The sequence below is a fragment of the Mandrillus leucophaeus genome, unplaced genomic scaffold (genome assembly GCF_000951045.1).
Source record: "Mandrillus leucophaeus isolate KB7577 unplaced genomic scaffold, Mleu.le_1.0 Scaffold385, whole genome shotgun sequence".
In the NCBI taxonomy this organism is placed as follows: domain Eukaryota; kingdom Metazoa; phylum Chordata; class Mammalia; order Primates; family Cercopithecidae; genus Mandrillus; species Mandrillus leucophaeus.
In genome coordinates, this window is record NW_012104087.1 from 25,810 (window position 1) to 38,163 (window position 12,354).

Genomic DNA, 12,354 nt, shown 5'->3' on the forward strand with positions numbered 1-12,354 from the left:
GTGAAAATTTTGAGAGTGCAAAGACTTTGCCTTTCCCTTATTTTAGATATTTTCTTATATTGTGTAAATTACTCTTTTAAAAAAGTTGATTTGATCTAAAGTATTTCAAAGAAGTAAAGTTTTAAAAGAACAGAAAATATTTTATTAAATTGATTCTAGAGTAATCACTAATAAGAGTGAAGAATCAGAAATTTTCTCATTTCTTTAGACCTTTATTTAAAACTAATTTTGGATATTGGAATGTATCCAGGAATTAGGAACCATTTTAATAGCCTATAAATTTTTTTCTTAAGTTCTTGAAAACACATTTGTGATTTTGTTATGTATTATATACATCTGGAAAGGAAAGAAAAAATGGAGGTTTTTTACTCATGAGAAACCAGACTTGAAAAGAAAATAACATGATTTTTAAATTTGTGATTTTTACAGTATGAAGAAAATGATTTACTCTTTGCTATTTGATCATTTATAAAATAAAAAATGTAAAACACTGTGATGACTCACATAAAGCACTTAAAAAAACTTAGCAGATAGATGAGAATGACTAGATTGTGAATGCTACACATTCACATTAGGTCTTAACTGAGTCAGTACTTATTTGTGTATATATGTATAAATACTTATTACTTATTTACTGATTTCTGTATATAACTAGCGCACTAATGGTCGTGTAGAGAAATCACAGTCCCAGACATCAAGAAAGCTTTTAATTGCATTTAACATATAGAACTCTTCTGCACAGCCCAGATAATGTAAGACTTACATGGTTCAATAACAACATTTAATGGTAAAACAGAAAGAGCTCTAAGGAAGGGAATAGAATAATCATGTCAGAGCAAATATATTAAGGAAAATCATATTGAAAAGGAGGTGCAAGAGATCTTCTTGAAAGATGGACCACATGAAAGAATTCCAAGTGAGGATTGGAGACATCAGGAAAGCCTTAAATGACCATGAGAAAGATGTGATTTTGGAACGACCAGCCCACTGGAACCCAAGATGTGAAGGAAACTTTTCCAGAAGAGACTGAATATGAGAGACCATGTGTTCCAGTTGGCACATTGGTAGAAGGGCTAGAGGATGTAAAGGAATGAGAAGCTGAATCGTGTTGTGCATGTAGGTAGTGCTGTGGGTCTAGGTGACCTGAGCTGGGGAGGGCTCATTTCTTGTGATGAGTGACTGGCATGTGAGGCCTAAGGGGTTTAGTTGGGTTGGTCTCTTGGGAGAAGGTAGGAAACCTCTGTAAGTAAAAATGCATGGTACCACTAGGATACTATTCTCTCCTGGTGTTCCTGGGATGGTGGTGGCAAAGGAGTGCAAAAATGCCAACTCAGGAATTGGTTCTCTTGGAAGCAAGAGGCTCTCTAAGAGGCAGAGCGGTGTTTCCCTGAACGCAGGTCATGTCATCCGGAGCAAGCAATGAGTGCTGACCGTTTTATTTGGCAGCTCATGTTGTTTCTCCTAGAACAAAAGGTTTTCAGAAACTCTAAACCTAGGCACTCCGATTTTAAAAGAATCACTACAATGGTGTATTGAGGAAATAAAAATTTTTTAAAGACTAGGGAGTGATAGAAGGGGTCATTGTTGGATAGCAGTGCCAAGATGCTTTGTGCTCTAGAAGAAGCTTTTTCTGTTTTGCCTGTAGACTGCTGTAACTGAGAATAAAGAGACAATGGTGTTATAGAAAGTTGGCCTTTTGTTGTGAAGAAAATAAAGCAATGGCATGAGGTTAGTTTTTTTCAGTATTTGATAAGAAATGGAAATAATCCAAGTATCATTTTGAAATTATACCAATTTACACACACTATTTAAAAATGCTAAACAAAGTTGAATGTTCAAAGACAGGTAATAGCAACAGAAAATTAATTCAAAGATAGGGTGGTTCTTTTTACTTAACTCTGCGAGTAAAGTCTAAATTTTACAAGGATGTTGGGCTTATTAAAATGTGGGACTACCCTTCTTTTTAAAATCACTTTAAAAAAGTAAAATACACAATACTATTGCAGAAAATAAAACAGAATAGCAGGATTCCAGGAAGAACTAAAAGAGTTGTTTGAAATGTTATTCAGCCTTCTTCTAAAATATCCCTTGAAAAATCAATGCTGGCAAAGATCAGTATTAAGTGGAACGTAGTTGAATCCTCAGACCAGTACATTTGCTAATGTATTTTTCAAATTTTTGTAAATTTTGACAAAGGGCACTTTAAAAAGTAGAAATAATTTATGCACATAAATTATTTGTACCTCTAATTTTAAAAAATCAATACATTTGATCAAATAATGTATTTGATTGCTCAAATTCTGTTTGCTCCTTTTTTTCTCACTGCATTTATTGTGTTGAAAGATAGAAGGAATATTGCAGGGGCTTATTCCTCATGTCCTGAATCACTAGAACACTAGAATTACCACCAAAGATCTGAATATTACCTTTACATTTTGCTTCTTGCATGAAACGTTTCCCTTTCAATTTCCTGTTACTGTGCTGCTCCAACCTGCAATCCATCCCATATCCAGTTTAATGAATCAGTTTTGCCTGCCTTTTAAATCCTTTTCATCAAGTAATTTCTCTGGTGAAATTTATTTTGAATGTCTTAAGATATCTGAAAAATGCTATAACTGTGTGAGAGATTACATACCTTCTGAATCTCGGTACCCCATCATCACATAATTATTTGCTAGATGTACAATCTGTTTTTTCCATTCCTATCCTGGATAGGCATTTTTAAGCACAAACATCACAGGCAGGTGCCCTTATTTTTCCCATACTTATTATTTCCAGTGAAAACAAAGTGATAGCTTATTTTTATTAATCCTCAATGCACAGCATTGGTACCCACACGCTTACCATTATAAAGGAATAAGTGGAAAGAAATAGAAGGTGCTAACTAATAATCTAGTTGAGAAGATGTGAAATAAATATGTTTGTGCATTCAGCAAATATTTATTAAGCACTTACTATGTGTGACTCTTAGGTATAAAACACACAGATGAATAGAAACACTACAAATATATCAACTACATATAATAAAATGAGTCTAAATACAAGCAGGGGACGATGAAAGGTATAAAATTCCAAAATTGCCAGCTCAAGTTATTAGTGAGGAAACTTTCATTTTTCGCTTTCAATGTATGCTGTATAGCTTCCTTTTTTTCTGCTCTCTGATCTGAGGGCTCTATAACCTGGCAGAGCTCTACAGCGCTGTAACTTTGAGTGCACAAGCAATTTCTTAACTACAATCTGAGAAGAAAGAGACCTCCCAATGGGTAAAAACATGGATGTCATGACACTTCCTGTGTAACCCCATTAAACTTCTTCTCAGGGTGTCATAGCTTTGAAGAGTTCCACTTTAATCAGTTCACAATCTCTATCCTGTGGGCTGTGCCAGGTTAAGGAATATGAACTTTTTGTAAGAATAAATGGATTGCCACTCTGGAATCCATTAAGGACGTTAAAAGAGTCATCATAGTCTTCAATATCTAGCACTAATTTGTGGAGTTTGTGATGAGAAGGTGTTAAGAGAATGTTTCAGAAATGTATTCTAAGTGACATTTTTTCTTTCAAATCAACAAACAAAATAGAATTGAAACATTAATGTTTGGTAGCTGCTTCTTCAAGTAAAACAGCCCTGGCTATGCACCAGGTGCCACCTAGATAGTTAATAACTAGGAGCTTTAGTCTATGAGGTGCCACTAATGCTGAATTCATTGTCTCCACCAGTCCCCAGATCCCTTGGTCTTAATCCTGTGTCTGTCCTCTCTCTGCAGATTGGAGAGTAATTGCCTCTAAGAATTTTGACCAACTGGGAAACAAAAACCCATTTGAGCCCTTTACATCTTACCTCCCCATTAAAAAACAAGCAAACAGAAACCTTCCTGCTTCCCCAAGTTAAACAAATGATGAGTCTGATTATTTAGTTTGTATATTCTTTAAAAAAAAAAACGAAAAGATTATGGACAGATCATAAGCATAAAAGAAAAAAAACAATAGAAATTGTAAAAGAAGGGCAAAGCCAGGCAGTGAACAGGGGAGGGGGTAAAAGGAAGAGGGAGAGGAAAAGTTATGCTAGAAAATCAAAGCTGAGGCAAGCTCCTGCAGTTGAGAAGAAAATTAGCTCTGAGATTCTGGTGACCAAAGCAAAAAATAGAACTACAATGGATTCTTAACAGATTGTCAAGGGAAACAAAATTTTCCCTGGCTCTGAATTATTAAAGGAATTTACCACCTGGGCCTTAAAATACAGGTCATTTGGACAATATAATAGATGGAGACTGCATTAGCAATTTATTAAAAGTCCTATTGACATTTCTTAGATCTTCCCTAGATAAATTATATTTAACATGTAAAAGTTGCAGCTGGCATTCAAACTACTGTTACAGTTAAAAGTCCATGACAATATTTTCAAATACTTTAATTCTGTGCTGCCCAATGCTTCTAGCCCCCAATTCCCTACTCCATTATCTGTAGTATACCGCTTATTCATTAAAATAGTTATGATGAATAATAGTTATGATGATAAAATAGTTATGATGATAAATAGTACAGATTACACCCCACGATGGGAATAATAATTCTAAAAAGTTACATGTAAGACCAGAATCTTGAATTGGGATAGGTCATACAAGGTCATGTATTACAGTAGATTTCAAACCTGGCCCTTCATCCCAAATACCTGGCAAGATTTTTAAATATCATATTCCCAAACCCAGCTTCCAGATTCTGATTTAGTAGTTCTGGGTATAGGCCCAGACGTTTGTTGTTGTTGTTAAAGAGATTCTCCTATGAAGTCAGGCACTGAGGAATCACTAATCTGATCCATTCTCCCATCCAATACAGAAATCCTCTCTAAACATGGCAGTGAGTCAGTTGCCTAGACCATGCTGAAGAATATCCTCGACTTAATGAGAAAGGATATTCCATTATGGGAATGTTCTAATCATCAAATCATACTTTCTCCGCCACCGCCATATCTTTTAAAATGGTTTCATTTGGTTTCTGATTAAACGTTAATTGTTAGGAGCTGCTAATCCTTTAAAATATTTCTGTTCCTATAGTCTATGTATCAAATATTTGAAGATCTTCCAAATAATGAAAATGCATCAGGAGGATTCTATTAACGTAATTCTTGAGAGAATTATTTAGTAAGTAAAACCCTGTGCCATGCAGCTATTCATCCTTAAAGTGTATGTAATGTTAGTTGAAATACATTTTATTAAGGTTGGCAAGTTTTATACACTATATGATCTTATACTAAAAGATTTTTGAATCCTTACATCAGTCGTACTGTCAAGTCGATGTCTTTATTGAAAGTATATCTTAATTTTTTCCATTTTTAACATACTTTAGAGTTTCTTATTTATAGTAATTAGTGCTATTTTGAGTGCTTCTCTAAAAAGTCTGTGTCTGCCTCTAAGAAACCACTTTCATTTTACTACTTAGATCCCTAATGTTTAGAATGCGACCTGAATTGAAGATCTTAGACTGTTTAACATGAATAATAAATGACCAGAATAATTTACAAGTTATGCATTTCAAATTAAATGAATAACAAATAAAATTTCACATTATAGCACTGAATTTAAGATTCATTACATGTGTATGAGTCCCATGTGATAAACAGGGCTAGGCAAAATAGCATGAAAATAAATTTAAGGTAGAGGAAAATAAATTAATTAGGTCTGTCATATTCCTCAAGGGAAAGAATTATACAAAAGAGCAATTACTTTGTAACTGCACCTTAGAAAGTCTAATTGACTGTGGAACTATTTTCTCCACTCTTCACTTTTTCTCTATTTTCAAATAGGAGTTGATTGGGTTTTCGATATAAATGGTCTTTGGAAATGTTTAGACCAGGTAAAGCCTCTCAGGGATGTCAAAGCACATGTAGCCGGAGGTAATGTAATTTCTTCACATAGACTGGTATTTAGAGATTATCTTATCAGTGTAAAGTACAGAGGTTAAAAAACTGCTTCATTGCAGGGGACTCCAGTATCAGGAAGCAGTCTAGGCATCGGGTCATCATTCAACTGCCAGCCAACGGGGGCCGAGACTGCACAGAGCCCCTCTATGAAGAGAAGGCCTGCGACGCACCTCAAGTGTGCCAAAGTTACAGGTAGGGTTAGAGAAAGGTATCATGAGGGAGGAGCTGAACAAATATGTCAACTCCTCATTCTTTCCTAGGATAAGGAAAGGAAGTCAACACTGTTCCTTCCACAGGCTTAATGGAGTTAGGATGTTTATGGCTGTAGCTGCCATTCTTGTCTCTTCAGGAGAGCTGCTCTGCTGCTGAAATGATGTATAAGGAGCAAATACTTGTATAAATTTCCAAGGTGTGGTGTTAGCTCCAGTAGTTTGGGGAAATGTCTTATGTTGATATAACATATAAGAAATGCTGAAAAGTGATTAGTGATTATGAAACATGTATGCTTTAGGAAGCAATTCTTTTTCACTTAGAAGAATAGCCTAAGCATCTCTCCCCTGCTCCAAAGAGCACCTGTTTGTTCTCATAAATGCTTGCATTCTGGCTCAGGAAATGACATCTGTATTTCAATGATGCTTAGATGTTCTGTTCATTTGTGATCACCTTAAGTAAAATTACAGTTATTGAAGCTATATATCATCTTGATAATTTATTAGAGAAATTTTACCTCCTCATGATTAAGACAGAAATTATCTAATAGAAACCTGACGTGGTATACATTTGCAGTCCCGACAGCAAATGAGGTATTATGGCATCAATTAATGAAAAATGTAGTCACAAAATAAATATTTAAGATGACATTGTCAAATTTGCCATCTTAATATATGAGTCTTTAGTTCTGAGATGACAAATACTATAATTGTATGCTTACACCATGAACATGGACAACTACTGGTTCAAACTTACTTATTTTTGGAATTTGTTTTTGTAAAGCATATTATAATTATAGTTGCTGAGATACTCCTACAATGCTACCCAAAAGAGCACTATACAAAAGACTCATGAATTGAATACAGTTTCATAACTTGAATAAAATAAATATACTTTATTTAAATGGCATACATCACTTCTGGGGCCATCTGGTGCATTTGTTGGCAGTCCTAATCATTAAAAACTCTAAATGTTTTCTATAGAGTCCTATAGAACTTGACAATGATGTGTTCTTGTCTTCACTACCAGAGAAAGTACTTTTATATTTAATGTCACTTCTTCTAAAGCCTAGGTGGAGATCTAAATGAAATTTAGATAGAACTGAGCATTGTTAAATAAATTTCTGTTTGCAGTGGTCAAAGTCGTGGTTCCATACTGCTGTGTCTCTGTGATTTGCCTGGTATTTTTGCTTCTTCTCCATTGGGCTTCTGTTCTTGTCTTGTAGGTGGAAGACTCACAAATGGCGCAGATGCCAATTAGTCCCTTGGAGCGTGCAACAAGACAGCCCTGGAGCACAGGAAGGCTGTGGGCCTGGGCGACAGGCAAGAGGTGGGAGGCGCCATTTCACAGTTCATTTCTCCAGCATCACTAGCTTAACCACGGTTTTGATGCATTTGTCACTTGGACACCATGCTTAGCAAACAGAGAAAAGCAGATATAAATCTGCTGTGAGCCATTCCACAAAACATCAGGACATGGAAACTTGTCTTTTTACACTGTTCCTGATGTTCTTTGGCATAACTCTTGAATTTTTCTCATATTTATATCTGAAAGAAAGTCAGGCCAAGCTTTCAGTTATGACATAGATGGTACACTGAAGCTTTATTGTTTGTTTGTTTGTTTTTAGATTAAGGTATTCCATAGCATTTTGCTTGCCACCTTAATAAGCAATAAGATTCTTACCTCCTTGCCTATATGCATTATATATGTGCATACATACAATGTAATAGAATTAGTTAACTTTTTCAGAAGTTCTCAGAATGACATCTCTGTCATTTTCATGGCTATCCACAATTCTGTTCATATTCAGTACTGATTTTTAAATGGTAGACTTATTTACTTGACTGCAATCTGCACCACTAAATAACATGGAATCTTGAGGAAATAGGTAATGAGAATGTTCAAGATTGCCATTGTTATTTACTAGATATTATAGGGAATATATAAACTCAAGATTTGGAGTCTGTTGTTTCTTCCAGACATAGCAAATTCAGTCTTTAAAGAGTACATGATTATTTTTACTCATATTGACTTAAAGCATACAGCTTCTGCTGTATATTTAAAATGTAGCACAATACATAATTGAATATGCAAGCAACTTTAATTTATAAAAAACATATTTTGCTCTCCCATGTGTAGTTATGTATTTCATGTTGATACAAAAATTTGAACATATAGAGCAGAATTCCAGTTTTTGCTGATTTGATCTGGGACTTCATTTTCTATAGAGTGGAAAAAAACTGCCTTTTTAAGAAAAAAAAGTTTCTATTTTATAAAAAAAATAAAAGAAAAAAACCTATTTTTATAATCTTCCTTTTAGAAGTCCTCATCTGAAACATAAAACTTAGTTTCCAAATAACCTTAAATTCCTAGTTGCAGTAGTTTTCAGGATTTCTTTTTATTTGCATAATTCTCATTATATATCTCCCACCATCAACTTTGGGTAAAACATAACTGTGACTCCCTTTACAGTTATAGAGACTTAGGTATACAGAACTGAAAGTCATTCTCCTCCATTTCAAATCCTTCTTTAAGAAATTGAGTGATATGAGATTTTCTTGTCATGCCCTACTAACTCCTTCTTGAATCAGGCATAGATTTGCATATATTTGGGGTTCTATATAGAGTTTATAATGAAAATGAGCATGAGTTTGGGAATCAGGAAACAAAAGTTTTAGTCTCCGTTCTTTTACTTATACTATGTGTCTTACTCATCCCTTCAGTTTTCTGGACCTCAGTTTATTTATATTAAAAAAAAGAGGGGTTTGGACCAACTGCTGTTTTAGGATTATTCGAATTTTCATAGTAGACGCACAAACAATACCCAGAGCTCAAAATGTGAAACAAAATTAGGTAAAGCAGATGAAAGCCATATTTTTATAAAACACCACTGGAGGAAATACAAGATACAGTAGATGCAACAAAAGTGTGAAAACAGCCTCAGTTTCAAACGATGACGTATAAGCTGCGCAACCTTGGATGACTCATTTCCTCCCTTTAAGGCTAAGAACACAAAAGTCTTACAGCAGTTGGCACATGTTGTCTTCATTAAATGTTCATTTCTTCCCTCTTCCTGTTTGTTCATAACCCAAGTGAATGTATGCATATGGGCCTTTTGGGTTTTGACACACTATCTGCACAAAAACTATTTTTTCTATGATTACCAGCAACCTTTGCATTTCCAAATCGGAAAACTGTTAATTCTTCATCCTGGGTGGCCACCTTGTATTGAATACTTCTTACCCACTCCCTCTGTGATAAAAGGGTCTTTAGTGTCTTCAGTGTGTGACTTTCTCCTATCTTTCTGATTGTTCCATTTTTGATTTCCTATTACTGGTGTCTCTTTCTCTGCCTGTACTTACCTAGTGCTTCCTAATCTTGGCATACTTGTCAAACAACTTGCTGTACCTCAGCAATCTTATCCATTTTCAGGATATCTGGGAAGTGAAAGTTGCATTATAGCAAGTGATATCTTCATAAATATATTTAGAACAATCCCTTTAACTTCCATATGAAGGCAGTCTTTTTATTGCCTTAGTAGATGAAAGACTGATTTTTCATACAGCTTATATTTCTATAGAAACATGAAAGGGAGAAAATTAAGAGTGTAGAAGTATCTTTTACTAATTGCAAGAAGACAAAATTTTCTTCCTTTGATGGTCATGGCTGTTTTCAGAACTCCACATTATTAACCTGCCAAGTTCTTGCTATTTTCATCTTTGTCCTTACTGATGTGGTCAGAGACTTAAATTAAAAAATGAACTTGTGTTATTTTTTTCTTTGTAATCTCAATTTTAATAGGAAATACATGTTTAATATTATTACAAGTGTCATCTTGCTGCAATTTGAACATTTTGAAACATAGATAATTAAAATAATAAATGAATATAATTCATCCATTGAGGAAAGTCATAGCTAACATTTATGATGTAAAATAAACTTACTTGCTATATTAATTATATAACTTATTATCTTACAAATATGCTTTGCATCACTTTTGAATCCCTATAATCTATCCGATTATTGCGTTCCAACACAAAATTATAAAATGTATAATGGAATCAAATAAAATACATGTCATAGTTTGAGGAAAAAATCATTGTAAAGTGTAGACTTCAATAACATTTTTTAAGGGAATATATTTACCACTACTAACAAAGGAAGAAAGAACCAAATAAAATAGAACTATGTGGGTAAAATTGAATTATTACTATTATGTCTTTGTAGTTCATGCACATTTTACTTACATATAACTTGAAATGCTATTTACTTAAAGAAATGTAATAAAATTCATTGAGAATATATAAATAGGATTCTCTGAGGATTTAGTCTGCAAAAAAAAGGACAAAAGGAAGAAAGGAAGGAAGGAAAGGAAGGAAGGAGAAAAGGAAGGAGTGAAGAAGGAGGAGACCGAAAAACATATGTTCTAACTCCATTTGGCAAAAGTAGAACTCTTGTGTTCTTATGAGGTAAACCTTTTTTTTCAAGTGTCCAAATTCCTAAAACATCCAAACCAAGAATTCAAAATGAATTACAAAAATGAAAACTATTAAATGTCATGTCATTAAAAACAAAACTGCCCTATTTGGTCAAGGTGTACTATCATGTTGTAAGTACGGTGTTGTCATTAAAAGTTCCATGGTATCACAATGGCCATGTTCAAAAGAAAGGACAGAGAGGTGCGGATTGTAACAGTTTGTGATGATATGGAGATTGTGAGCATTCTTAACTTGACATGCTTGGCAGATAACTGTTTTAGAATGCTGAATTGGAAAATACAAATATATACTAAATATATTTCTTATAACATAAGCATTTTATCTCATTCTCTTATCTCTAAAACAGAAGGAAAAAATATTTATAAAATGACGAAGGTAAATCAAGAGAAAGAGAAAAGTTTCCGTGGACTTGTGCTATTTTTTATGACAAAAAATAATTCTATGGTAAACATTGAAACAATCAACAAAGACTATAGAGAAGCTACTCTCTGTCCCCTCTAGCATATCAGAATTTCTCATTTCAATTACTCATTCCACTGTTACTGCATTCAGAAGACTGTAGAAAAAGCTATAAATATTAGGAAAGAATGAAGATCTTTAAACCAGAGAGCTTCTATTTTTTAGGGAAATTAGATCACTGTTAATGCCACCTAACAAGTAAGAATTAAAAACTGAAACTTATCAATTGCAAAGCCAGTCATTTGAAGCTGAAGAGTGAGGAAAGACTTAAAGTATGGGTTGGGACTTGACTTGTACCGTAATATTAGAAGTAGAGAGGATAAAAGAATACAAAATAAGATCAATTCTATAAGCTAAGTGTTTGAGGTAAGAAAAACAAAAACATTAAATGTGTTCACAGAAAAGTAGGTGGATTGTGCTCTGAAGATGTGATCTGGAGCCTGGGGTGATTTTGTGGAAGGCTATCAATGTCAAGATCAGTATTTTAGACCTTGTTCAATAAGTGGTATGAGCAAGGACCTGATGAAAGCAGTGTTTTATCTGTCAGCGTGTACAGAATAAATTAGAAAGATAAGACACTTGGGCCTGAATGCCAGCTAGTATGCTGCTGTAGCAATGCAAGGTTGAAGTCGTAGAAACAACAGTAATATAAATAGGCAAAAATAAATAAATTGTGGACATATGATAGAGGGAAATATTTTTGGGACTTAGTAGCAGACAATAGAAGAAAGGTAAAAATAAAAGAGTCGAAGTTGATCATATGATTATTTAAGTCCAACATTTTTAGTGTAAGAATAGTTTCATTGGTGAAAATTCTACGTCTAAAAGTAGAGCTAATTTTGGAAGGTGTATTTTATACATTTTATATGTGAGGCCATGGCAGGATTAGCCAAGTGGAAATAACCAGGTATGCACTTGAAATGTAGAAATGTAGTTGTAGAGATAGCGTAGGATGGAAGATGGAAATTTGGGTAACATTTCCATAGAGTGAATTGCTGAAGTTATAAAAAAGCTAAGATCTCTAAAATGCAACTTGTATTATATATATGAGTAAAAGCGATTATACCTTATGATTAATAGATTTCTTTTTTCTCTAAAAAGTTTGCATTTGTAGATTCTTTAAGCATTTCTTTTAAAGTATTTAACTTAAATGTTATTAACTTTAAATTATTGTGTCCTTGTACTCCCACTTGAATAATATCATGTAATTAAGATATGAGATAGCTAACTTTACCATTGTCTGATTCTGGAGATAGAAATGTTTACTGC

General features: G+C 33.9%; 1 protein-coding gene across 1 annotated transcript in view; it reads left to right on the top strand.

The window, feature by feature from the left end:
- THSD7A (thrombospondin, type I, domain containing 7A) overlaps positions 1 to 12,354 on the top strand; it is a 122,336-nt gene that overhangs the window by 17,124 nt on the left and 92,858 nt on the right. Inside the window, exons 4-5 of the mRNA XM_011990865.1 lie at positions 5,977 to 6,109; positions 7,353 to 7,456. Of these exons, the coding sequence (XP_011846255.1) occupies positions 5,977 to 6,109; positions 7,353 to 7,456 (237 nt within the window). The remainder of the gene's footprint in view (positions 1 to 5,976; positions 6,110 to 7,352; positions 7,457 to 12,354) is intronic.